This window comes from Penicillium cinerascens, assembly GCF_028974065.1.
Source record: "Penicillium cinerascens strain IBT 15544 chromosome Unknown scaffold_4_segment0_segment1, whole genome shotgun sequence".
Lineage (NCBI taxonomy): Eukaryota > Fungi > Ascomycota > Eurotiomycetes > Eurotiales > Aspergillaceae > Penicillium > Penicillium cinerascens.
The window spans coordinates 2,977,880-3,003,357 of record NW_026695298.1 but is presented as its reverse complement, the minus strand read 5'-3'; the positions used below and the strand labels follow the sequence as shown (position 1 = coordinate 3,003,357).

At 51.4% G+C, this 25,478-nt stretch overlaps 12 protein-coding genes across 12 annotated transcripts; 7 read left to right on the top strand and 5 right to left on the bottom strand.

The window, feature by feature from the left end:
- Nucleotides 1–642: 642 nt before the first annotated feature.
- On the bottom strand, nucleotides 643–2,104 carry aspA (uncharacterized protein; the record flags this gene model as incomplete). Its single annotated transcript, XM_058457306.1, has 6 exons — nucleotides 643–880; nucleotides 933–1,535; nucleotides 1,593–1,680; nucleotides 1,742–1,858; nucleotides 1,925–1,994; nucleotides 2,084–2,104. 6 exons carry the CDS (start codon nucleotides 2,102–2,104, stop codon nucleotides 643–645), a joined length of 1,137 nt encoding a protein of 378 aa, XP_058304205.1.
- Nucleotides 2,105–2,641: 537 nt separating this feature from the next.
- On the top strand, nucleotides 2,642–4,025 carry N7498_010249 (phosphatidylinositol-3,5-bisphosphate binding protein HSV2; the record flags this gene model as incomplete). The annotated part of the gene is made up of 5 exons (XM_058457305.1): nucleotides 2,642–2,750; nucleotides 2,821–2,859; nucleotides 2,919–3,016; nucleotides 3,072–3,428; nucleotides 3,484–4,025. The coding sequence occupies 5 exons, from the start codon at nucleotides 2,642–2,644 to the stop codon at nucleotides 4,000–4,002; spliced, it is 1,122 nt and encodes a 373-aa protein (XP_058304204.1). The 3' UTR covers nucleotides 4,003–4,025.
- A 199-nt stretch (nucleotides 4,026–4,224) lies between these two features.
- On the bottom strand, nucleotides 4,225–5,192 carry N7498_010248 (IST3 family RNA-binding protein; the record flags this gene model as incomplete). The annotated part of the gene is made up of 2 exons (XM_058457304.1): nucleotides 4,225–4,996; nucleotides 5,062–5,192. 2 exons carry the CDS (start codon nucleotides 5,190–5,192, stop codon nucleotides 4,225–4,227), a joined length of 903 nt encoding a protein of 300 aa, XP_058304203.1.
- Nucleotides 5,193–5,394: 202 nt separating this feature from the next.
- On the top strand, nucleotides 5,395–7,401 carry N7498_010247 (dynein family protein). The gene is made up of 6 exons (XM_058457303.1): nucleotides 5,395–5,646; nucleotides 5,718–5,882; nucleotides 5,938–6,320; nucleotides 6,378–6,471; nucleotides 6,527–7,131; nucleotides 7,181–7,401. The coding sequence occupies exons 1-6, from the start codon at nucleotides 5,475–5,477 to the stop codon at nucleotides 7,325–7,327; spliced, it is 1,566 nt and encodes a 521-aa protein (XP_058304202.1). The 5' UTR covers nucleotides 5,395–5,474; the 3' UTR covers nucleotides 7,328–7,401.
- A 749-nt stretch (nucleotides 7,402–8,150) lies between these two features.
- N7498_010246 (spermidine synthase) lies at nucleotides 8,151–9,911 on the bottom strand (the record flags this gene model as incomplete). Its single annotated transcript, XM_058457302.1, has 3 exons — nucleotides 8,151–8,555; nucleotides 8,615–8,921; nucleotides 8,974–9,911. The coding sequence occupies 3 exons, from the start codon at nucleotides 9,909–9,911 to the stop codon at nucleotides 8,151–8,153; spliced, it is 1,650 nt and encodes a 549-aa protein (XP_058304201.1).
- A 289-nt stretch (nucleotides 9,912–10,200) lies between these two features.
- Nucleotides 10,201–10,910, top strand: N7498_010245 (uncharacterized protein; the record flags this gene model as incomplete). Its single annotated transcript, XM_058457301.1, has 2 exons — nucleotides 10,201–10,342; nucleotides 10,456–10,910. 2 exons carry the CDS (start codon nucleotides 10,201–10,203, stop codon nucleotides 10,908–10,910), a joined length of 597 nt encoding a protein of 198 aa, XP_058304200.1.
- A 1,576-nt stretch (nucleotides 10,911–12,486) lies between these two features.
- On the bottom strand, nucleotides 12,487–14,220 carry N7498_010244 (uncharacterized protein; the record flags this gene model as incomplete). Its single annotated transcript, XM_058457300.1, has 5 exons — nucleotides 12,487–12,611; nucleotides 12,674–12,953; nucleotides 13,005–14,051; nucleotides 14,105–14,140; nucleotides 14,191–14,220. 5 exons carry the CDS (start codon nucleotides 14,218–14,220, stop codon nucleotides 12,487–12,489), a joined length of 1,518 nt encoding a protein of 505 aa, XP_058304199.1.
- A 1,064-nt stretch (nucleotides 14,221–15,284) lies between these two features.
- On the top strand, nucleotides 15,285–16,309 carry N7498_010243 (uncharacterized protein; the record flags this gene model as incomplete). The annotated part of the gene is made up of 3 exons (XM_058457299.1): nucleotides 15,285–15,338; nucleotides 15,452–15,732; nucleotides 15,805–16,309. The coding sequence occupies 3 exons, from the start codon at nucleotides 15,285–15,287 to the stop codon at nucleotides 16,307–16,309; spliced, it is 840 nt and encodes a 279-aa protein (XP_058304198.1).
- A 916-nt stretch (nucleotides 16,310–17,225) lies between these two features.
- N7498_010242 (GNAT family N-acetyltransferase) lies at nucleotides 17,226–17,837 on the top strand (the record flags this gene model as incomplete). The annotated part of the gene is made up of 1 exon (XM_058457298.1): nucleotides 17,226–17,837. The coding sequence occupies one exon, from the start codon at nucleotides 17,226–17,228 to the stop codon at nucleotides 17,835–17,837; it is 612 nt and encodes a 203-aa protein (XP_058304197.1).
- Nucleotides 17,838–18,580: 743 nt separating this feature from the next.
- On the bottom strand, nucleotides 18,581–19,795 carry N7498_010241 (SET domain protein; the record flags this gene model as incomplete). The annotated part of the gene is made up of 1 exon (XM_058457297.1): nucleotides 18,581–19,795. The coding sequence occupies one exon, from the start codon at nucleotides 19,793–19,795 to the stop codon at nucleotides 18,581–18,583; it is 1,215 nt and encodes a 404-aa protein (XP_058304196.1).
- An 892-nt stretch (nucleotides 19,796–20,687) lies between these two features.
- Nucleotides 20,688–23,321, top strand: N7498_010240 (ubiquitin-associated-like domain-containing protein; the record flags this gene model as incomplete). The annotated part of the gene is made up of 5 exons (XM_058457296.1): nucleotides 20,688–20,774; nucleotides 20,831–20,893; nucleotides 20,965–20,998; nucleotides 21,054–22,942; nucleotides 22,992–23,321. The coding sequence occupies 5 exons, from the start codon at nucleotides 20,688–20,690 to the stop codon at nucleotides 23,319–23,321; spliced, it is 2,403 nt and encodes an 800-aa protein (XP_058304195.1).
- Nucleotides 23,322–23,548: 227 nt separating this feature from the next.
- On the top strand, nucleotides 23,549–24,326 carry N7498_010239 (putative nuclear distribution protein RO10; the record flags this gene model as incomplete). The annotated part of the gene is made up of 2 exons (XM_058457295.1): nucleotides 23,549–23,780; nucleotides 23,920–24,326. The coding sequence occupies 2 exons, from the start codon at nucleotides 23,549–23,551 to the stop codon at nucleotides 24,324–24,326; spliced, it is 639 nt and encodes a 212-aa protein (XP_058304194.1).
- Nucleotides 24,327–25,478: the final 1,152 nt, after the last annotated feature.

Below are 25,478 nucleotides of genomic sequence, written 5' to 3'. Positions count from 1 at the left end.
ATGGATCCGGGTACTACATACTACGCATCTACCCACGACAAGCACTGCAGACGAGATACTTTTCCTTCCTCATTTACTAAACAGACTAGGAAGACAGCAAGGATAGAGACAAGGGAGGTCCACCAACACAAAACACAAAAGAGACGAGGGAATCTTGCTGCGCTGTGGACTTTGGACAAGATGCCAGGAATCAAAAAAACAGATAAGGTCCCCGGGAAGGGGTAGGGAGTGGACAGGGGAATAGAAAACGAAATATGCAGGAACAGAAACTCCCCGGGGGTGATTAAAGGAACAAGGAAATGAACCAGGGAAGAAGTAATGTCTGGGGCACGGGGGGGGGACATGGTGCTCGGAGATAGGGAGAACAGCGGCAAGAAATCCCAAGTTGACAAGTTGCTCTTTGGTGCAAAACCGGAGGGATGGGTGGTTGCAGTCTAGTGATGGGACCTTGTCCATCTCCGCAGAGACATCGGGAAAGAAAAATCAAGGAAGAAACAAAAGCTATTAACGTGAATAAACAGTCAATATTATCCCCATAAACAAAATCAAGCTTTGTGCCAGAGGTCCATGATGTTGGCACAAACGGTATCACATTGCGAACCGGCGCCCCGCTGAATGAGCCGCATCGTCGACGGGGTATATCTAAGCCTCCACATTGGCTTCGCTGACATTGCCCTGGCTTGCCTCGCGGGCCATGCGAGCCTCGATCTCTCTGAGCTGGCTCTCCCGGGCCAGCAGTTCCTGTCGCTTCTCGGCAATCTCGCGCTGCACCTTGATTTCGATCTCGCGCAGCTTCTCCTCCTCGCGGCGGAGCTGCTCCTCCTTGAGGCGGACGGATTGAGAGGCGAGGTCCTCGGGGTTCATGGTGGAATCTTGAGCACTGTTCGTGGATTAGCAAGGTTATCAAAGGGTCGAGGGAAAGGGAAGCTTACGAAGTAGCACCGTCGACGCTCTTGCTGAGCTTCTCGGTACGGTAGTTCTCGTAAAGGAAGTCGTGGGTGATTTCCTTCAGATCAGCCAAGTGGCTGTGGAGCAAGGCGCTACGGATGGCCAGGAAGTCGGAGTGTCGAGGGTTCTCAACCTCCACCACACCCCACGGGTACTGTCGGGCGCGCACTTTTCGGTTGTCGATCTCGACAAAGTCCTCTGAGCCAACGATGGCGAAGGGCATCAGTCCCCGGAGCTCGGCGTTCTCCTCAACGGTGTCCTCATCATCCTCCTCAATGTCGTAGGGGAAGTTGTAGACGGGAATGCGGTAGTGCTCAATATCCTCCATAATCAACTTCTTCGACTCGGCCAATTCTGCGGGGGTGAGGGAGTCGGCCTTGCCGATGACGGGAATGACATTAACACGGGGAGACAAGCGCTTCATCAATTCGATGTCGAGCTCGCGGAGGCCGTGGCCAGTGGGTGTGATGAAGTAGAGAAGAACGTGAACGCGGTTGTCCCTGAAACGGGGGTTACGCTTGATCCGGGACTCCTCTGCAAGAATATCATCGTATTGGCGCTCAAGGTAGCCAACAATCTCGCCAAAGCTATTTCAGGGGTGTTAGTGGGGAGAGGTGCCATTGGGGTTGTGAGAGGGGACATGCCTGGCCTCGTTGTCAATTTGGTCACCGAAACCGGGGGTGTCGACGATGGTCAGGGAGATACGAGTGCCCTCTTCATCCAATTCAAGCTCTGTTGAGGAACGGTGGGTCAGCATTCACGAACGGTTGTCTGGAGGAGACTCGCAACTCACCCACGGTGACGGGCTTGATGCGGACGCCCTCCTCAATGTGAGCGTTGGCAGCATCATCGGCATCCTTGCCCTCCAGCACTTGTTTCCCACAGAGAGTGTTGACGAAGGTTGTGCGACCTGAGTGGAGCAGAGGTCAGTGAACAATTGATCAGGACACGGGGAGACAACAATAGAGTAGCGTACCAGTACCGCTGGCACCGCAGACCATCAGACAGAACTGAATTCCCTTCTTGACATTCTTCTTGCGTCGAATCTTCATCTACCCACAGAGGGGGTTTTGAGTTAGCTCAGGTGACATTTTTTAAAGTATGGGGCAGGAGCAGAGTAAAAGGGGAAGCATACCGCGTTGAGAGCCGACGACATGGTGGGCTTGGGAAGAAATAGATAACGAGAGCAAGAAAAGAAAGACGCCGAAGCAAGACGGGTACAAGAAGAAGACAGACGGAGACTCTCCTGAACTTGGAGAGGTTGGAGGGATTGGGATGTTCGAACGTCGTAGGGGGGTCGAGGGAAAGTCAGTGTTTCCCCCTTTCCTTTGGCCGCCAATCACGGGACACGCTGTGCTCCAGCTCTCCCCAGAGTTCATTCAGCACCCGATGAGTATCAATTGATGCTGTTACATCTGCAGTTACTGACTACGAATATTGGCAGATATTCTTTAGCTACCTAACATCACTAATATTCACATCCGTGCCGTGTATAAACATAGAAGAGTATACTCAGGGGTTGCTCGGTGGGTCGCTCCCGACCACCGGAGAGATTAGTCATTCTCCGCCTGAGGCACCCGTAGATCCGTGAGCTTCGCCCGCATTTCGTTCTTATCGCCGATCTGCCCTGTGCGGAGTGCTCTTGACTCGCTCTTCCGGTTCATGCCCGGTATCCCCAACGTCATGCTCGACAATGAATACCCGCCAGGTTATCGACGAGTCTCTCGGGCCCTACTCACTGTCGGCCGCCTTCAACAATGATAGCAGTTGCTTCTCGGTGGGCCTGAACACGGGCTTCTGCGGTATGAAGTGCAGCTCGATGGAGCTGCCCAAGAGCTTGAACGAGAACTGCAGGGCTAACTTTGAACCTAGTGTTTAATTCCAATCCATGTGAGCTCAAGGTCTCCAGAGGTGAGCTTCTTCTCTAGCCGATACGGCTCGAGCTTAGAGCTAACCCTTCCTTGCTACAGACTTCAATGCGGGCATTGGTGTAGTCGAAATGCTCGGCCAGTCCAACTATCTGGCTATCGTTGGCGGAGGACGGAATCCCAAGTTTCCTCAGAACAAAGTGTGTATACACTACCTCCGATGCCGGGGAACTCCATACTCATCGTCTACCACAGCTCGTCATCTGGGACGATGCAAAGCAGAAAACCGCCATTACGCTCGAGTTCCGCACCTCCGTCCTTGGTGTTCGCCTTTCCAAATTCCGAATCGTCGTCGCCCTATTAAACAGCATCCATGTGTTCGCCTTCTCGACCCCTCCAAAGAAGCTGTCGGTCTTCGAGACCTCGGATAACCCGTTGGGCTTGGCTTGTTTAGGACAGAAGCTCCTTGCATTCCCGGGTCGATCCCCGGGACAAGTGCAGGTGATCGAGCTGGAGACGGGGAACATAAGCATCATACCTGCTCATAGTTCGCCGTTACGAGCCATGGCCTTGAGCCCCGATGGAGAGGTGCTGGCAACCGCCAGTGAAGCCGTAAGATTAATTGCAGCCGCTGTCAACCGGCTACGTTTTACTAACATCCTACTAGGGTACTCTGATCAGAATATTTGCTTCGGCAAACTGTACGAAACTGGCGGAACTGCGCCGGGGCGTAGACCACGCGGTAATATTTTCTCTCTCGTTTTCTCCGTCAAATTCCCTGCTAGCAGTAACATCCGATAAATCCACTCTGCATATCTTCGATATACCCCATCCCCACCACATGGTTCGCCGCAGCCAGTCTCCAGCTTCAGTGACGGAGGAAGGGACCAACAAAAAATGGGGCATCCTGGGAAAACTCCCTCTTCTTCCACGAGTGTTTTCGGATGTGTATTCGGTTGCCAACGCGCATTTTGAGATTGGCGAGGAAGTGAACGCTGGATCAACGCAGCCTAGTTCATCGCTTGGTCGGCCGCCCAAAGGTGTCATCGGCTGGATTGACGAGCAGACATTGCTGGTGATCGGATCCGGCAGAGATGGGCGATGGGAGAAGTTTGTTCTTCGGGACAGCGATGATGGAAAGCGGTATTGCATGCGGGAGGGTTGGAAACGATATCTCGGGGGCTGAATAGAAGACATGCAATGCCTGGATAACTTTGGAAGATCATTGCAGAAGATCGAGGATCAAATCACCATATGCAGCACATTTAAAGGCGCTCAAGCTCCAACCAAATAACGCCGCTGGGTCACTTTGGACCTACTCAGGCGAGGTGATACCCGAGCCAACTTCAGCTGAGAAGCTTGGGATCCCCGTAGGTCATGTCGATAGCTTAGCAAGCTTCGAAATATTTCAGCGACGACGATCATGTCTGTCTTGATCACTGCGATGTCTCCGGGATTCAGGCGAGCGAGACCTGTCTGCCGACCGGTCTCTTCTAGACTTTTCCTCTCTTTCCGGTGAGCGGCGCCGAGATTTCCTCTCTCGACCAGGCGAGCGTTCATCGCGATGCCTGCGCTCGCGCGACCGAGATCGATGCCGGCGACTATGCCGACTGGACCGTTCTCTGCTGTCGCGGCGCCGTGAAGACTTCTTCTCAATTGCGAGCGCCACCTCTTCTTTCTTCTCTTCAATGAGGAATTCCTTCATGGGATCTTCCTCGTCGTGGTTGAGGATTAGGTCCTGGAGTTCCTTCTCCTCCTTCAACATAGGCCGTCGCTCCTCTCTGTCAGCGCTGCCTCTTCTCCGCCTACGGTCACCGTCTTCGATCCGGTGGCCTTCGTCGATTGCCGCATCGCCCATCAGCTTTGCGACGTTGTTATCCTCTTCCTCGTCATCGCGCCGCTTGTAGCGTGTATGGTCCACTCGCAGCATACGACCCATGACGGTTGCACCGCCGAGGTTGTCGACTGCAAGATCTGTGCTGCGCTGGTCCTCGTATTTGAGGAACGCGAAGCCACGGCTCTTGCCGGTTTCCTTATCGCGGACCAAGTTGACATGGACTGGCTCTCCGTACTGCGAGAAGATTGTCACGATATCACCCTCGGAAAGGTCGAATGGGAGTCCGCCGATGTAGATGTATGCTGTGTCGCGGTAGTCTGCATGCCATGATGCCTCCGGAGGTCTAGACAGGGCGTGGTTAGTTGGCTGAAATAGAAGAAAAAAGCTGGAACGTAGTTGAAGGCTTACATGGCATTTTCAAGCTCACGCTTGTTGAGCTGCTGGACCTGGCGAATGCCGTTCATGGCGTTGGATGTGGTGAGGAAGAAAGCAAAGCTCCTCGGCCGCGCTTGGTCAAAAAGGGTCCCCACCCGGAGCATCTGCGGAACCGTAAAATCGTCTGTTTACTCAACCCCCTGCTGCGACCTTCCGTGACGTCGTGTACTTTTTTCGCCCAGTGCTGTTTAAGAGTCCACGATCGAAATCGCGTTCTCCCGTGGCACTCGACACTGCGTGTTATTTCCATCCGCTCGTCCCCAGATTCCCCTGACCGCACGCTTGACTTCACCCCCTCCGCCCCAACTCCGATCCGGCATTTATACGCGCTCTGTCGCTCGACATTCGAAAACGAAGTGCTTGGAATGGTGCATGCCGCCTAACGCATGGTGGGACTCGAGCAGACAATGTCATCCAGTCCGAATCGCGGATCGAAAGCGGCTGGTATGAACAGTCGGCCGACCAGCAAGGATGGCTCCAAGAAGAATATCTGGTCTTCGCTGCTAGACGGCGTCGCCAATGGAAAGCGCTTGCCTGAGAAGAACCTTCTGATCCTAGGTTCGTGTTCAAGCCCCCCGGCTCTCATCCCACTTGGTTTTGTGGCCGCCTTTCACTGACTTGGACTATAGGAGGTACCCCAGAGACCCAGAGGGATTTCCTTGAGACCTTTTCTGCAGACCTCTCAGCGGATCCCAGCTTAGTGAATGAGAAACGAAAGGGGAAGACGCCGCCAATTGCCAACCAGTTTGCCCTGGGATACACATATCGAGATGTACTCGACGCCGATCAAGAAGGTACGCCTACACTCACTCCTTCTATAGCTTGGCTTGGCTAACATATTCACTCAAGATACGCTGGCGCGTGTCTCGGCCTACCTGTTGTCCGAACCCTCTCCGTCATTCGCTCCGCTTCTCAAACCTCTCCTGACCCCTCAATCCATCCCGGAAACGCTGGTTGTCATTCTGATGGATTGGTCTGAACCCTGGACATGGATGCGCAGACTACGAGAATGGGTCCGTCTTCTTCGTTCTGTCCTCGTTACGCTCGACGATGATACAAAGATCGTCATGGAGGAAACCATGACAGAATGGCGCGACCGCAAACGAGGAATGGACGCCAACTCTGCTGCGGCGGGAAGTCTGCCAAATTCCGGTGGACCAGTCACAATACCCCTGGGACCTGGCGAGTGGGATGAAGGACTCGGTATCCCGATGTGTGTCGTTTGCCAGGGAGTATGCAGACCCAGCTCAGTTCCTTGCGTACGACAAGTCTCGCTAACATATTTACAGGCCGATAAAATTGAGAAACTTGAAAAGGATCATGGCTGGAACGAAGAGCAATTTGATTTCATCTTACAGTTCCTGCGAACAATTTTGCTGAAGCGTGAGCTATTCCCGACCTCCATGGCCTCAGGAGACTAGATTCTAATATCACGCAGACGGCGCATCACTCATTTACACCACACCTTTCCTTGCCAGCTCCCTCCAGAGCTTGATCCACTCCTCACTGGGAGTCCACTCTCTTTTGAAACGCCAATCATTAAAACATAATGTCATCGACCGGGATAAGATCCTCGTGCCCGCAAACTGGGACTCATGGGGTAAGATCCGCATTATTCGTGAAGGGTTCGATATGGAAGGGGCCTCGACGGCCTGGTCAATCGAGATTCAAGATCCCCCCGAGCCGCTGGATCAAAGCGCAGACAGCGCAGAGGGCGAAGATGATGGCACAAGTGCCGTGACAGTGTTCGAACAAACCATCAAAGACCCTAAGCGCGACACCTCAATCGCCCACCCCACAGCCACTACCCGCGGCTCCAAGATCGAAGTCGAGACTAACGACATGCAATTCTTCCTTGCCGATCAAGTCGACCTCCTGGAGCAGCTCAGAGCCGAGGACGAAAAAGAGCGCGCCAATCAGCAAGTCCCGCAGCTGGAGATGTCGCCCATGGACGAGGGCAAGGTCAACGAGCACATCGGTCCTGTCCAGTTCAATATGGGTGGTATCCAGGTGGATGCAGAAGATATGCTGAAGAAGCTTCGCGTATGTACCACTTCTATCATTGAAATCATAACTTCTAACACGTATACAGGACCGCGAAGCCAGCCGTGCCCCAAAAAGAGAAGGACCGCCCACAGCCCCTGGCGACGAGAAAGCTCATAACCAAGCCCTGGCCAACTTCTTCGCCGGCCTCGTCAAGAAGCCCGGTGGCAGTCCTCGTGGAAGCCCATCTGCTTGATTCCCCAGGCTGTATTTTCGTTCTGTGAGCGTACATATTGAGCTGGTTGATATCCTGTTGACTTTACGGCTTTGGTATAGGAAGAGGGAGGACGGCCTGTGCATATTTCGTGTCTCTTTTCCTTGAATTCTTATGGCTTTCTGCGGGGTGTTAGATAAAGATACCAATATGAAATCGTCTTTCTGATCTGCTGGCTGTGAATTGGGTTTGAGCTAATGGAGCTACACAAAGAGCTATACAAAGACGTTTGAGAGTACTACAATCTATGATGATGGAGATGGTGTTCTGATGTAACCAAGTGGAACAAAGTAAAGGGATCATAATGAACTAAATGAATGTGTGCTTGGTGGCTTGGTACCGATGAAAGTAGTAGTTAAGGTAGTATTTGATACACAAGCCTCTCATTTTCGCTGCTCGGTGGTCTCGGCGCGCTCTAGGTCACTGGTTCATCAGCCCTGATATCCATTAGGTCAGTCTCACTCTCCATGCTGACCGTTATCAGTTTGACTTTGTGAAACTTATACTCTTCAAACGAGTCACTGTGCTCTTCTAACACCCGCATTTTGGATCGTAACATCCGCCAAAGACAAAAACTTTTAATTGAATATCTTTGATAACCTCCATTTTCCTGATCAACTGAGCAGCATATAGAAAAGTACCACAACCTTGGAAATAGCGAGGAGTGTTCCGGGCGAGGAAGTCCTGTGGCCCAGGGTATGATGACGGTACATGATAGAAACAATTATTAGCGGGAAGAGATCCGTTTAGTATACATAAAACAACAGAATAGAAAAACCTCCCAGCTCTTCAGATTTATAAAAGATCACCAGTTCTCCCACACAGCGGCAGGGATAACCTTCCTCATGATCTCCCAGTGCTCCAAGGCACCGCGGTCCTGGTACTTGTAAAGTCTCTTGACTTCCTTGTCGACAAGAAGGCGGCTTCCGCCCTTGGGGATGGGATCGAAAACGGCAGGGTCAATCTCATGGGTGGGAAGGAGGTAGTTCTTACGGGAGTCGCTACCCAGGAAATCAGCCTGCTCAGGGCTTCTGAACTTAAGCGGAGCGCCAATGTTCTTGGTGCAGAAGATAACCATGTTGGTGAAGTCCTGGTTCTCATTGTCCGCGGGCGGCGCGTTCTCGCGGAAGATGCGGCAAGTTGGGAAAGTGGCCAGGATGGTGCGGACGACAAGGCCTGTTGGGTAGAGGGCGAGATCGCCGGCGTAGTTCTGTTCAATATGTCAGCCAAAGCTAGCTCAGGTTGAGGAGTGGAGTTGATTAAACTCACGATGGCAATGACACCATCATCCTTGAGAAGGGAGCTCAGGTCATGGAGGAAATCAATAGTGAAAAGCTCGGCGGGCTCGGCACCGCCAGTAAAGACATCGTGGACGATATAGTCGTATTGATGCGCAGATGGGGTCTTCAACGCCCGCTTGACAAATTTGGTTGCATCATCGACGGTGGTCGCGTGGTTGGAGGGGAAGTTGAAATACTGCTTGGCAAACTTAACCACCACAGGATCGAGCTCGACGACTGTAGTATCGATGCCGTGTTTCATGAGTGCAGCGGGGGTTGTGCCAACTCCAAGACCACTATTTCACGCTCGTTAGCCGTGACACTGAGAATGCGAAAGCGAATACTTACATGACCAGAGCCTTGCTGCCGGCGTCCACACGATGGCTTCCATGGCTATTCTCGACCAGACGGACAGCTTCAAGCATGGTGAAGACCGCGTAGACAGGATCTTGGACCTGCGGGTGGTAGCCGGGAGCCATTTTAGTCCACTGCCCACCGAGGAGGCTGTGGTCACAGCGCATCACGCGGAATCCATCATTGTGGTTCTCCAAAACCGAGATATACCCAGTGTAGGACTCTTGGCGTGCCAAGATGGAATAGCCCTCGCTCTGAATAGCAGAGTTCACACCGCCGATACCACCAAAGTGGACATCAGCTGTGATCGAGAAGAGGACGGACGGAATGGCCAGAAGCAGCATCTTGGAAGGGACGACGGCAGCGTACAAGATCGCAATGACGAACTGCAAGCCAGCGCGGGAGAAGACGACGGTGAAGCCAATGAAGCGAGATAGCAGGGCTTTGGCGAAGTGCTCGCCCAAGGAGTAGACGAGATATGAGCCCACCAGGGGTACATGCTCCGCCGCAACGTCACCCATATCCTCAAGGTGCAGGGAGTATTGGATTTGCTTGCCAGCAATGGCCACAGTCAACAGAGCGAGTGGGTAATAGCCAAACAGCTCTGTGATCACAGGTCCAAGGGGGTTTCCTAGCATGGAGCTCTGTTGCATCACAAAGTACTGCAGAGTGGGCGTCCAGAAAGCAAGGACGGGAAGCATATACGCGGCCAGACGACCGAGTCGCAATTGAACTTGATCTTTCAAGAACCATCCGGCAGCCGCAAAAATGCCCAGGCCGTAGACATGGAAGATATGTGCGGGCAGGGCACCATACGTCGGGGACAGCACCAGCAGCATCACAGGGGAGTAAAAGGCCAGCAGCACCAGCAGGGTCGCACCACTACCGAGACGGTAGAAGTCGACCCGACGAATGTACTCTTCGAGAGACATTGTGTGCAAGCTATCGAATCTTTGCTTCAATTGATGCGGGAATCGATCCAAGGCGGATCTGGGAGGAATTGTTAGCAGAAGCTCGAAGCTCGTGTCAAGCGAATTATGACACTCAAGCTGAAACAAGGGATTTCCGACAACACAGAGAAACAAATTACTGACTTACAGACTCAGTTCTCCAACATATCAAACGGGAGGAGAAAATCGCGGAGTGGCAGAAATAACGCTTTTGCCGCCCACTTCCGCGTTCCCAACTTCACCTTTCCACACCGCGTTGCGACAGCTAAAGATGCCACACTTCCCCATGAGTTCGGGTTTCAATTCAAGCGATGCATCCAGAAACGTGCATCCTTCAGTCCAAGTAAAGAACCGCCGGAAGCGGTACCTGGATCTGCATCCAGAGTACTTTTCGGCGGATCTTGAGCTCGCCGGTCCGCTTGCTCTTTCCTTGCTACCAGCTCCAACCTGGACCATGGTTCCAGTGCTGCGAGAGGGCAGCAGAAAGCAAAAATTTAAGCTAACCGATGTGGAACTACTTTTCTAGACCCGTTGTTGTATGATCGCCTTATCCGCCGATTCCAGACACCACAAGAGAGGGAGGCCCAGGGCCGTGAGAAGGGGTTCTCGGGCGTCTTGCAGGCAGACATGCAACGCTCTGAGGCGAAGATGGATGCTCTTGCGAATCCGGACCCCAACGCAATGCTCAGCTATACTCGTGGACCTGATGGGGAGATCCTTGCTGAGGACCGTGATGACATCCCCGCTAGCAAGGAGGATGGAGAGAAGGCCTGGCAGTGGGAGATGGGGTTGCGATTCATGAGAGGCGATGATGACGATTTTGACTATAAGGCTGTCGACGAGAATGATGACTACGATGATTGGACCGAAGAGCAGGACAAATACTTTGAGGATGAGGAGCCTGAGTGGGTGATCGATGATGCCCGTGGCGATGAAGCTCGGTCGAGACTGCAGGGTGAGACGGGTGTGCAGGATTTCTGATAGGAAAAGTCTTGCAGCGATGCTTCAGCTCTGTGAGCATTGCTTGCAGATTGTACCAATCTATCACACGCCATGGGCAACACTCGCGTCTCTGTGAAGCTCGGATACCTGGATACACGGTGACGAAGCTTCCGGTGACGAAGCTTCCGTCGAAAGAGACTATGTTCCCAAGCCCATTGTCATACCGGATCGCCTTCTCAATCCCAACCAGAGGGACGAGGCGTCGGCTCCTAATAGCCAACCCACAGAGACCGAGAAGACCCAAGAGATTACCAGCAGACAATCGTTTTCCAGGCTCAACGGACGCTGTCCAATTGACTAGCATTCCAATTCTGCGAGTCCCTCCCAACTCCCTCCAGAAAAGTAAGTGCGATCAACCGGAAAACTTCCTTATTACTAATGTATCGCAGTGTGGACGCTCTTGAGCTAAGCCGAACTGAAATTAAGATGCAGCTCCGGATCATACATGTATAACTTTCCCGACGTCGAACTCGTCCTTCGACCCCTTCGAATTATTCCAAGGAAGCACATACCCCCGTTGATTTGACACGACTCGTATCCCCTGAACTTTAAACTCTGTGGTGTAGTGTGTGTGTCCAAAAACCCAAAATTTGATGCCACTCGACTTGGAGATCTCTGAGAGGATATCGGTTGCAAAGGCGGAGTTCCAAGGGTTATTCGCATGCTGCGGGCTGGATGTGTTCTGGAGAGACGGGGCATGATGCGTCACGACCAGTATAGATCGTTTTCTGTTCTGTGTCTTGTTCTTGCTTTGTATTGACTCCATCTCGCTCATCAGCCAGGCAAGGTCCGACTGATGAGATCCATTATGGTCGTCAACGGTCCAATCTTGAATTTTTTTGAAGTCTTGTATTTTCGACCTAACAATGTCCCCTGCTTCATCTGGAACTTTAGACCAGAGTGTGCAGCCAAGGATAGTAACACGGGATCCTGGAATGTCGTAGCGTCCCCGGTGGAGGAGGATTAGGCGCCCGTTCAAAGAAGGTTCCTGCTCGAGTTGCATAGCCTTTTGGAGTCCTGCTGCAAAGGTGACTTGATAGAACTCATGGTTGCCAAGGACTAGAAAGACAAGCTCGAATCGATCCGTCTGCTTTTGTAAGAAATCGCGATAGTTGTCGTAGTCCACTAAGCGCCCAACATCACCAGCGAGGATGAGATGTTTAGCGCATACGGGTATTTCAAAAGATAGGTATTGTTCGTTGATCTCAAGATGGAGGTCAGAGAGCACTTGGAAAGAGGTGGACAATTTATCGAAAATCGAGCATACTTTCTCAAACATTGTGCCTGTCCAGACCTAGTGCTTCGAGTCACTGGGAACGGGGGTGCAGAAGAGTGGTGGTACAGGGCCATGGGCGGTCAAACGGCGAGCTTGCGTTTGAGGTTACGGCAAAGGCGGCTGTTTCTGGAGTCCAAAGCGGTCATTTTCGGCGTCAACTCTATTGTAATTCTTGACTTATTCACATATTTTGTTGATTTATTGACTGCAGACGGCTGGGTCGCTATCCCGTCGCCGCCAGCCCTGTGCTATGTAAATGATATTTACATGTAGTGAGATCTACTGCCCTTTCCCTTCAGCCAGGAGCTTGATTGCCTGCTCTTTGAGCTTAAATTTCTGGATCTTGCCACTCGCAGTCTTAGGGAACGTATCTGATGGCCCCAGGAAGAAAACGTATTTAGGCACTATCAGAAGATGTTAACAATGGTCCTGAATCTGGAACCCAAGGTGTGAAATCACAACTTACCGAGGTGGCTGCTCAGCCTCTCGCGAACCCATTCTCGAATCTCCTTGGCAGTGATGGATTCGGGTCCTTGTTCTCGCGCAATCACAAAGGCGGCCACGACCTCACCATATCGCTCATCTGGAACCCCGACGATGGACACATCGCCAATTCCGGAATTGCCTAGCAGGCAGTTTTCGATTTCCAGGGGGTGAATGTTCTCGCCACCGCGAATGATCAAGTCCTTGATGCGGCCGGTGATGGTGACATACCCATCTGGTGACATGGAAGCTTCGTCTCCAGTCTGGATTCTCTGGTTAGACTGACCCAGAATTGTCGACAGAGTACAACTTACATGCATCCAAATCTTCCCATCATCATCTGCGATCATCACCTCGGCTGTTTTCTCTGGGTCTCCCCAATATTCCTTCATGAGGAGATACCCACTCACAGCCAACTCGCCGCGTGTCTCTATTGGGAGGATCTGTTTCTTGTTTGCAGGGTTCACAACTTTAGCCTCCACATGCGGCATCAATCTTCCCACGGTGTTGATTCTTCGATCAAGTGGGTCATTCGTGGTAGTCATAAGGGACACAGGGCTGGTCTCCGTCATGCCATAGCATATTGTCAGCTCAGTTAGATTCAAGACTCTGTGCAGCTTCTTCATCAGCTCTGACGGAATGCTACTTCCAGCCGCGATGCCCGTTCGTAGATATTCGAAGCCTTCGCTGGAGATCTCCCCCGATTCGACCAAACTGAGTTCCTCGAGGAACATTGTCGGGACACCGTAGAGCGCGGTACACTTCTCTTCTTGCACTGCTTTGAGGGCAGCGCGGGCGTTGAAGGATTCGGCTGGGAATACTATGGCTGAGCCGTGTGTTGCCGTTGCCATGTAGCCTAGGATACATCCGAAGCAATGGAACAGTGGTGGTGGGCAGCAGACTATGTCGTCCGGGGTGAGGAGCATGCGATCTCCGATTTGTGAGCCGTTATTTAGGATGGAGCGGTGGCTTAGACATGCAGCTTTTGGCATAGCCGTGGTACCGGACGTAAATTGAATGTTCACAATATCGTCTGGGGAGAGGTTCTGCTCTGGTAGGGCAAGGCCATCCGCAGGAATGTGTGACATGATTGATGAAAATGGCGTTAGGCTCTTGTATGGAGACAAATCCATGCGACCGGAAGAGTTGTCCACGAGTATGACCTGCTTCAACGAGGGAACTAGAGCGGATTGTACCTTCGGGTTCGAGAGGTCTTCAATGAGATGTTGGAGGATAGCTATATTGCTCCGAGGACTTTTGCGAGGAAGGTTGGACTCGGCGCTAATGATGAGATGGCTAGTTTCGAGGTGGCTCAGAGCAGAGACTACCTGCATGGCGTTGAAGGAGGGATTGAGCGGGACCTGGTGGTTATCAGAAAGAACAGTCCCCTGTAATTGTCAACAGGGATCCATACCAGTATAGCACCAAGCTTAAATAGTGCATAAGTTGCCTGATATCAATTAGCCCCCTGCTCTTCCTGTAATAAAGAGACCAATGTACCACTGCAAATTCCATTGAGTTTCCGAGCATGATAGCGACCCGGTCCCCTCTCTTCACACCAACAGACTCTAACCCACGTGCGAGAGCATTGCTTCTGCTGTCGAGGCCCCCATAGGATACTCGGTCGTTTTGGTGCTTGGAGATGACACTGACAGACTAAAAGTTAGTGTCCATGGGTGAAAATAGGACTGAACCAAGGAATTGGGTATACTCACGCTGGTCTATCGCCATGATCTGCCACTATTCTTGCAAAATGACCCCCTACAGTAGACTCAAACAGGGGAGGCTAAAGGAACGCAATCATGTTAGCCGCCATTATGGATCCTTTGTTCAGATGGGATGGCCTGGATTGAAGACCGGCGTACCTCTAAAGGACCCCTTGCAAGACTCTCTGTCAAGAGTCCCCGCCTCAAAAGTGGGACAGCAAGTGCATATCTCCGTCTCAAAATCGAACCCCTAAGAACAGAGTGGCCTCCGACGCGAAGCGCTCCGCGTACCCCGCTGTAAACACGCATGTTTGCTTTCCAATCCCTGTGCGGTCACCGAAGCCTCATGACTTTCGTTTGGCTGTAAATGCAAATATGTCGAAGGTGTAAATGCAGCGACGCGTCTCAATAACCAAATTGTGTAAAGGAGAGGCTATTGGACTCGCGTGAGAATGGCGGGAGCTTCCCCGCATCTTAATCTGCGGGATCGGGTCGTTCCGAGGCCCCGATTCCCCGATGACCTTTTCCTCATGATCGTGACTATATTATTTTCCCTACACCTAGACAACGAAACAAAAGGAGTATTTAGGCGAGCAGTGAGATCATGCTGGCTACGGTTATAAAAAGCTAGACCTGTGTAACTGGTTCTCGAATTCGATGCTCTCCTATTGGATACGGAACTGATGGCATGCAGAGGATCTCTCGAAGGCATAGAGATTTTTCTGGCAGATTGGCCAGATTCGTCAATCCAAGCCAATTCCATGCCTTGATACTCCGTCTGCGCGGATCCAGAAGGGCTGGCAACGTGTTTCGACAGTGCGGAAATGAACCATACAAATTGCATCGACGATAATTGCCCTCACAGCAACTCCTGCGCCGAATCCTGCAATGGAGATTTATTATGTATCACTGGATGTCCTGATACTGGCTGCATTGATACCTGTGGGGCCGAGAGGGCGGGTAGCCAAATCGATTGCATAGCATCCAGCTGCTGGAATCAGGTTGGTCTTCGTAACCCCGCTAGTAAAATCATCTAACGCGGCTTACTACTAAAGGTCTACTCCTGCGAGTACCAGCAAACCGTTGAAGATTTTATCGCGCTCTACCAGAAGGAGCATCTCGATGATATTCCCTTCTGGCCGCCCCCAGACAATGCACCTGGTGGATGCTCGTGTAATATCGGAAGAGCCTGCAAGAAGGAGATTCTGATCTACGATCAGCTCACAGCATGTTATAACAATGTGACCAACCTTGAAAGGATTGGATATGATATGGATGATTCCATCAGCAATGTCGAGGCTTGTAATTGCTGTGCGGAGAGTGCTATTAGGTCAACGTACGTGTGACCACTGACAAGCTCATTAATAGAATATTCTGGATGAATTAACTGCTAACCTAATTCGCACAGAATTTACGATACATGCCCGAACACCAAGCCTTCCGTTATGGATGCCGACTGGTGGTTCAACAGAATCTTGGAGGAGAACAAGTGGACCATGTGCCGTTTATACCTCGATGATTACGACTGCGCTGGGGATCTAGGCTACGGTGCTGAGAATGCTGGTGGTACACAAAAATTCTACAATCCCGGGGAATTTCTCAAGAACGGCACCGAGACCCTCTATAACACGAATGGCGTAGTCTCCACGCCCGTCGATGGAGCCAGTTTTACCTGGACTTACATCTCAGACGTGCACACGGTCACCGTTAGGTCGACGGATCTTGCTGTGACGGCCACGATAACAGAGACTGGCTCTAGCAGTATAGGGACCGGAACCAACAGTGTAGAGACTGGAACCAGCAGTGCAAAGACTGACGCCGGCAGTACAGCGATGGGGATGGGCGTTATTTCCAGTGTGTCGCCTTGGGGACTTCTTACTCCGCTTGGCGAGTTAGGACTGAGATTGATTTGATGATTGGGATAAGCGAATGGAAAAGACATTCTATTTTGATTCATACAGTGGTATGCGAAATCAGATTTACCTCTACACTCTTAGACTTTCATTCCCGATCCCTGGCTTGAAATACGCGAATTTAACTTTAGCTATTCCCAGGTAAAAGGGTGTGGCTCATCAGGTCGTCGGTCAGGGCGTTACCTGATGGTCTGGTGGCCTGATGACCTGGTTGGCCTAAATACTCCTAAATACTCCCAGGTAATCCCTGCCGGGCTATATTGTTTCACTCGCAACGATGGATGACTTACTGTTATAATACCATAATAGTACGCAATGGAAGTGCAACAATCTTTCACGCAAACAGATGAAAGGGGAAATCCTAACAATCGGGCAAGACTGCTTCTACTCTCTTATATCTTTCCCCGTCACGCGTAGCCTTCGTCTACACTCTTTTACACTAATTAGAAGCCTGCAATGGCGTTAGAGAAGACTGACGCTAGTAGGCAAAGGTGCCATTTTATAACTCTGGCTTTGGCTATCTATTGCAAAACAGTGGCAGTTGAAAACAGATTCCCCCTGAGACACTCATGCTTGGTTTCTCGACCTATACGCAAAATCATGCTAATCCGTATTTAAAAAGGCGTAAATAATCACGTTCTAAGAACAGGCCCCCGCTTTATTTCCGGCGCGACCATGTTACCACCAAGACGAAACTACTACCGTGACTCATCGTAGGCTTTGCGATCGATCTTGTTCGTATTCCGATGATGACTCACCAACAAACTAGGCTCCTGAGATCAGGCAGTAAGAGCTTGCTGACGAGAGAAATACCCTCTACAAATAGTCTTACCTCGTCCTGTTGACTGACCTTCAAGACACTGAAGTCTCACTTGTTGACCCACAGCCGTCAACTAGCTCCTTTAGACGGGTCGCAATGGATCCCTTCCCACTGGAACCCTACCGCTCCGCGCGACTCCTCTACCGCGCACCAGAGGACAATCCAACAGACGATGCATTCTTCCAAGCTCTCTACGCCGACCCTTCAATCGGGTCTATGGCCTCGCCCGCCCTGCAACGCCCGCTCAGCACTAAGGAGCGGAAGGAGTTGCGAACAAAAATCGAAGCTATGATGTTTATGTCAGTCATGATATGTATCATCCCAGATGAGGGCTCCGATAAGGAGCCCGAGACAATCGGAGTGATCTCGTTAAAACAGGAAGCTCCTGTTCTCGCACATAATCGCACAAACGAGTTCGGAATTGCTATTGCGCGTCAGTACCAGGACAAGGGGTATGGGCCTGAAGCTATCTCGTGGCTGCTGGATTGGTCTTTTTTGACTGCAGGGCTGCATCGCATTGAGCTGAATGTCTATGAGTGGAATGAGAGGGCACAAAAGGTGTACCAAAAGCTTGGCTTTGTACCTGAGGGACGGAGGAGGGAGTGTTTGTGGAAAAATGGGAGGTGGTGGGATTGCATCCATATGGGCATTTTGGCTCATGAGTGGGAGGCGAGGAAGAAGGCCACTGATTCCTCAAATGCTGACTGATGATTGTAATGAAGTAACTACTACATAGGGGATATTTGACAAATGAGATAGTATCAGCCCTGGCAAGGTTTTGCGTCAACCGCTACTCTCGCATATAATTATCGTGATTGTCATATTAAGCATCAAGGAACTGGGGGAGCACTTCCCTAGAACAACCAATAAAGGTAGACGGGAAGGCCGATATTAGGATCGCGAAGAATAAGGGCTGCAGAACTTCAGAAGTATCCCAAGGCTGGGGTAGAGTATGAATCCTTTGAGCTCGTGGGGCCGAGGGATACATTATAACGAATGCGATACGGGCTGTTGCTCTTATCTACGTACGATCGAATTCCTAGAGGTGTGCAGAAGCAGCACGGTCTTTGTTATCTCAGAATAGACGAAGAAAGGCGGGAAAGGAACGACGGTGGGATTGGATCGGCGCCACGTCGCCAGGTGTCACTCCAGACTTCCTAGAACGCTGCATGGGGATAAAATTGGGTACTCATTGAGCACTGAAATTCAATACCTGAAAAGGCGCGATACGGCCAAGCGAGGCGTATTAATCAGTAACCCAATATGGACCAGCGTGGTTTCGGGTACTGGCCGAGAAACAAAGCGTGAGTGTCCATAGGGGAATGAAAGTCTAAGAGTGTATAGTAAATCTGATTTCGAATACTACCTGTACGAGTTGCTAAATGAATAATTTTGAAAGTAGAAAATCCCCCCGAATCTGCACCGTCAGCAGCAGGACGCCTGAACAATAACTACGGCCTCTCACGGTGAATGCAGTCAGCAGCTCCACATCGGCAAGTCCTGCCCTCTACAGTCCAATAATTTGGACCATAGTCGATTGTGACTTCATCAAAAATAAGAATATCCCGCACAGCTTCAATGACAGTGGTAGCATACTTCCCAACAACCGTTGCCGTGAACTTAACATTCGCATTACAGGAGTGGTTCATGAAGCGTGTCCAATTACCCTGGATAGCTGGAGCAACGTATGCAACCGTCCTCATCTTGTTCTTACCTTTGATTTGCGGGTCGTCCCAAGGCAGCCCTTTGAAAGATTTGTCCCAAACGATTTGCTCCAAGTCGTATATTGTGGTTTCATCCACGCGTTCAATGGGAACGATGCAACCTATGAACTCACCGAGCCACTCTCCTTTCTTGAAGTTTGACAATGCCCGAATTCCAAGCCCCTTCAATGAATATTGAATGATTTCTAGCGCATCATCTGAAGTTGGTGTTACACGGCATTCGCAGATATCAGTACTGGAGCAAAATGGGCAAGCTCCCCAGTTCGGTTTGCGGAGTATTGGATGTGGGGCACCGTCATATTCATCTGCTTTATAGATATGTTGATTAACATGAACTTGTAGCAGATGGTTGAACCGGGGGCGTCGAAGGTGACCTTCTAGCGTCTTGACTGTATGGTGTGGATGGTCCTTACCAAGATGTTTAATCTCGGGACTCAGGGTTTGCCTGAGTTGAGACGACCACCGCCCGTGTTGGACCAAAGGCCCGGACCAGTCCAGACTGCGACATCTAGCAAATAGCTCGATGCTGCGTGCATTGTCATCAATCAGTTTGTCAAGGAGCTGCCACTCAACCATTCCATCCCGGTCCTTACAGGCACGTTGGAAAGCTTCAGAATAAGCGCAAATGGAGAAAATTTTCCACCCGTGATCTCGAATAAAGCGGAGGATCCAAACATCTTCAATTGTAGCACTAAAATTCGGGCCTGTATTACTCACCTTAACGTACTCATACACGACCAGGTCGACAAAGCTTTTTTGATTATTGATGATGGTCTCAGTGATTGCCGTATCTTGTTCAGTCTTCGAAGCGTGGGGTAGATTCATGAACCGTGCTGCACAGTTTATATCCCAGTAAATGCAAGCCATGATCTGATTGGCGTTTTCATCGGGGATAGACGCAGGAGCCGATTCCCCTGATGGACTAGCCGCTCTAGTTTTCATGTTTGAGTTTGTAAAAAGTCAATAGGAACTTTTGAAGGCATCTAAATTTAGCTTTTCTTTCGATGTGTGAGGACGGTTAGTACTTGAGAATGATATGAGAGGGATAGAATATAATGGATACTACGAGGACTTATATACTGGCTTTGTTTTGATACTTTAGCACGGTGTGGCGTATAGACAATGCCCCTTTCGAAGCTATTATCAAAGGCCTTTGTTACATTTCGGTCATCAACGGCTTTGATCGGGCATTGTTTAAGGATGACTTGAGAATTTTGCTGAAATTGGCCTAGCAATGGTATTTTTATACCTGAAACGTTTCAAGTAAGTGTGTTCAAAAGAAGCAAAGGCAAACAAGACATAGCGAGTATTGAGTTGTGTTGAACCATATATTCAGGCTGTGTTTGCAGCGGCTATTTACGTCCAGCAAAGGCAATTTTCTTGAAACAGAATTTTCCCCTAAATTACATAGCTGACGTAGCATTATTTCGAGTCCAAACCAGAGGGAACAGAGAGAGCAAAGCAAACCCGTTATTTAGCCATCTCCAAACAAGGGGAGACCAAGCTGTACGCGGGTATACGTTTGACACAGTCGAGTGGATAGTGAGCGCAATGGTTTAGCAGGAAATCCAAGCTGGAGTAGTCATATAGCAGATTCCGGGCGTTTTGTTGTAAAGTACACAATCCCCATTCGAGTAGGCGTAGTTTAGCCCAGTGGTGGAACCCGCGGTGATCAGGGAAAGCGGAATGGCGCTTGGCGCCACCTGGTGGGGAAAGCTATGCGATTGCCCGCTCTCTCCACTCGCGCTTCCTGACCCTTCGACTCTTTGACTCCGGTCATGTTTGGCCATTGATTGCCTTGTTTTCACCCGGCTCAGAAGCCCCCCTTGCAGCCATGGCCTCCGAACCGCCCGAGGACGCCATCGACAACTTTGTCAGTTTCACCAGCACGACGCGTGAGCAAGCTATCAGCTTCCTGAAGGTCCGGACTGCCTCCCAACTCTCATGGGATAATGACTGATATTTCCTTTGTCGCAGGCAAACAACCTTGACTCCCAGAAAGCGATCAACGCCTATTTTGAAGACCCGACAGGCCCAAAGGTGACAAATAACTCGTGAAGCGCGGGGCTCGGAGCTCTGGACTGGAAGCTAACTACCTCTCCCCGGTGTAGACGTCGAGCCTCTACGATGACAGTAACGTGCCTTGTATGGTTCCTCTACCCTATCCGTACACTCCAGTGACTGATATACCCTGCTCTAGTTGGCCCGCAAAACAATGCGCTCCGAATACCCGCAACGGCTCCTCCTTCGCGCCCTCCGTCCCGAGCAAATATGAATGAAACATCCCAAGGCGCCGGGTTCGAGTCTTCCGCTGCGACAGCACCACAAGGTTCTACCGGTGAGCAGCCTCCCGAGGAAGACTATCATCAGTTGACAGCTACTGATTGGGATCAAGGCACAGGCGGATCCGGACAAGGACTGAGCCTGGCTGAGCGCGAGGAACAGGAACTGCAGCGGGCTGTTGCCATGTCTCTCGGATCGGGAAAACAGGAGACCGGTGTGACGACAAAGAGTGATGCGCATTTTGGCAAAGCAACGCGCGATCATTACGATGAGGGCGCTTGGGCCATGACCCTGTTCAACACCTCGTCCGAAGAAGTTGTGATCAGCCCCGACCCTGAGGACCGCAGAAAAGTGAACGGAGAGCCTGCGTTTATCCGCCCTACACAAGAGCACCTCTATCTGGGAGGATTTCTCACCATCCTCCATGAAATTCCTCTTGCGCGCGAAGCCCTCTTACTGCGAAACAAGGTTCTCTTTGACTATGGTCACGACCCGCAATGGTGGAATGGACAAGCAATCAACCTCCCCAAAATCGTCACCGTTCACGACGGACAGGAAGCAGATGATGACTGGGACGATATCATCCACGAGGCACAGCGGCTGATGGCATTCCTGGACTCTACACAACGCGCCTTTGGAAGCAGTGATGCGCTAGCAAATCTCAAGCATGTCACGTCGTACTCCTCCGACTCGGAGGAAGTCGTCGCCCGGTTTCTCGAGAAGTGGCATGACGCTGCAATTCGGGCAGACCCCGAGAATCCATTAGCCACGCTTTTCATGTCTCATGCCTACAAAAACTCTCCGTTTGAAGTAGACGAAGGGGAACCGCCTATTGAAAAGGAGCTTTTCATATTCAGCCCTGTGGTTGAGCCAGATCACGGACAAACGCTATACGATGTCTTGGATACTGCGATCTGGAGCGATAGCCCCGGCGAGGAGCTTGACGATGTATGGCTTGAGACCATCGGAGAGGTCATCGTGATGAAGCTCGATGCTCCGGATAACTCCAAGTCTGTGGATGTGAAAATTCCCTTTGTGTTCTATCCAGACCGCTATCTCAGCAGCTGCCGAGAGATTTCGCATGATTTCCGCACCAAAAAACTCAAGGTTCAGGAAGAAATAGAAAATCTGGAGCAGGTCATGCGTCATTTGACCCATCCACGGACTCCGGCAGGCACGTTGACTCGGAGGGATATTCTCGAAAAAGCTGCCGCCGCAGTCCCCGTCGTTCTTGCGAAGAACATGGCCGCGAAAGATGACTCGATGAGCCCTGAAATGGCAAACGAGAAGGCAGAACGGCTTGTCCACGAGCTGAAGGCGGCCTCCGCTAAGCTTGAAGCGAAGCTCAAGGAGCTAGAGGAAAAGAAACAGACGGCTCTCGAGACCATGCGCAGCTACTCTAAGGAGCTCACGGAGCCCTCTCAAACCGCTGGGGAGCCCCCTCTCCACAGATACACCTTGCGAGGAGTTTGCACCGAACCGCATGTCACCTACGTCTTGAGAGCCAGCGATGCCGCCAAGTCTGGTGATTTAATGGACATTGATGAGAAGCAGGACAGCGACTCTCAATGGTGGCGCATTAGTTTCTCGACCGAAGATGGGAAAACACGACAGGCCGCGAAGAGAGAAGCACAGGGCAATCATTCTGCCAGTCAGGAAGGCGATGTCGTTGGCTACACAGCTCATAGAGTCCGCGAAGTTGAGGTTCTTCGAGCCGCTCGTGAAGAGTGGAGGTCAGTCCTCCTTGTCTATGCCAATGACAACGCGGTGAATGCCAAGGTGGAAGTGGCATCTCCTTCACTTCAGGTAAGAAAAGAGCTGTGGTGATTTCAACATTTGCTAACTCAGGGAATAGGGCTTCGTGAAAAAAGACAACGAATTATTCACAGCCGAATTTGACCAGAGCACCAACGCCGATGAGGACTTGCGTAACTCGCCAAAAAAAGACGCCGGCCGGCAGCAGCAATTGACATCTCAAAGCGGACATTTGGTGAATGTGTTTGACTGTGAGGTTTCCGGGGACCACGATCGTGGTGCCGGCCAGGAAATGCAAGAGAAGGAAGGATCCCGACTACTAGGCTCGCCCGGCAACACTGCAAACCCGGCCGTATCGCGAGCCTTGGACGATGATATGGAGTGGAACGTGGACGGCGATGGACCGGGCCACCTGGAAAAAGCGAAGTGAACCTCGGTGCAGTGTACGAGTGACGAAGAAATGATCCGTAGAGCAGTTCGCCCGATACATAATACAACGCTGTACAGGAAGCACTTGAAATGCCCGTATACACTCGTTTGATAAGGAGCCGAGTCCCCACATTTGCCGTGTTTGCACCAAGCTACAGTCGACCTCGACAGAGCCCATTCCCCAGTCCTACCCATTGAGCTAGTACGAGCTAGTACCTACTGCACACGATGTCACTCGAAAGCGAAGCCATGGCCGGAGCGACCATCGAGCTCCTCGAGGCCCGTCTGCGCCGCCTCTCCTACCTCCTGACCGGCGCCACCGAATGGACGGGGATCCCTACCACGCCCGAGAAGCCCGCCTCTCACGAAGAGACCGTCTCACGCCGAGTCGCCCGCCTAGAAAGAGAGCTGGAGAAGCTCAGCCGAAGTGTCCCGGCCGTGCGGGACGTGATCCAACTCCGTACGTCGCCTCCGGTCCATTGTTGACATGCGCAACCCCACGCGCATCCCCAGATCACCAGCCCACTCGCCTCTCCCATTCCGCAGCATTAGCAAGCCCTGTCAATCCACCTAATGGCATTTACTGACGGCTACCCCAGATGATCGCTTCCCAGACCTCTTCCAATCCCCACCGGCTCGCAAAATCCCAGACGGCCTCTCAACACGCACCCTATCCTCCATCGTCCTCTCCTACGCAACTGCCTTCCCCGAAACCGCATCACGACTTACGTCTTTGAATGATCTACCCGTCCCAGATGCCCAGAGCTCCGCGGCATTGATTGAATTACAACCTAAATTGGACCGGCTTGCGCAGACTCAGGCCCAACAAGCTGAATCTATTTCTGAATTGCGTGTCCGCACGGCTCGCGTGCTGCAGCGCTGGTACGAGGTTGGACTTGTGGGCAGTGGGGAGTGCTGGGCCGAGTGGGAGGGACGACTTGAGGATGTGGAGAGAGAGGTCCGGAGGAGAGAGGTGATCAAGGAGAGGAGGGAGAATGAGATTTGATCTTGTGGATCGTTTATCGGTTGCATTGACTTGCGCGTTATGATATCCTCTGTTTCCCGGCGCATTGGGTTTGTACAGTTTGGCAGATTGCTAGAACATAATGAAATGATACCAAATACCAAGGACCCCCCCATGTTCATGAGTCTATAGGGTGATTGCGGACCATAAAGCGGCCTGCAGGACACACTGATCTTCGTGGAATACAGCGTCATCAGGGACTTCCCTGTCCGGAACCGACGGAAGTCCGAGGCTGTATTGGCATCCTAGCCTGGCCTTGCCAAGCCCGAATGTCGATATTGGCGTTATCCGTGTCACGACGCTGTTCTCTGCCGATCTCATCGGAACCCGTCATTAGATGACATACGATGCATTCCAATTACAATCAGAAAGAATGTGAAAATGACATGCGAGTTTACCCCGGATTCCTGACCTCCGCCATGGCATAGGGGTCTGAAACACCCTAGGCGCCGGATGCGAGAATCAGCTGGGGTTAGCCCTATGGGTTATCCTGGAACACTTCTAACAGTATGATGCCTAGGTCCAGTGGTCTACGATAGCAAGGTGGCGAGGATTCTGTAACGGCCATTGACGACATGCTACACGTGTTAGAACGGGCAGGCATGTGTCGGGCAAAAGTACGAGATCGGATCCAGCGAACTACTCGGCGGGGCGGCGTGGTGAGAACCTGGGAAAGCCACGGTAGGCAGTGCAATGCACTTGTGCATGATACTATACATCATAGTGCGGAGTATAATATATTGGGAATATTAATCGGATCGAAGCCTAAGCCTATCGCACTAATCCCCCGGGCTTAGACACAAGGTTGTATTGTCAACCGCGTCAGCAGCGGAGCCTCGGATCTTGGTGACTAAGAATTTTAGCGGTTATTTATAGACCCAGGAGAAACAGTCTCGACTGAACAATTTGCAGTGCGATTGCAGTCGAGGAAAAGGTAATCAAACGAGCCAGAGATACGGTTTGCCACCGCTGCAGGAATCGATCGCAGTGGGCCAGGACCGTGACACTTCATTTTCCGGATTCCACCGTGGTCTCGATTCCAGGGGCGCGTCTGTGTGTTTTGGGGCCGGGCCCACATCCTTCTCTCTCTTCTCTCCCACGCCTTCTCCTCCTTTTTCCGCCCTACACTCTCTT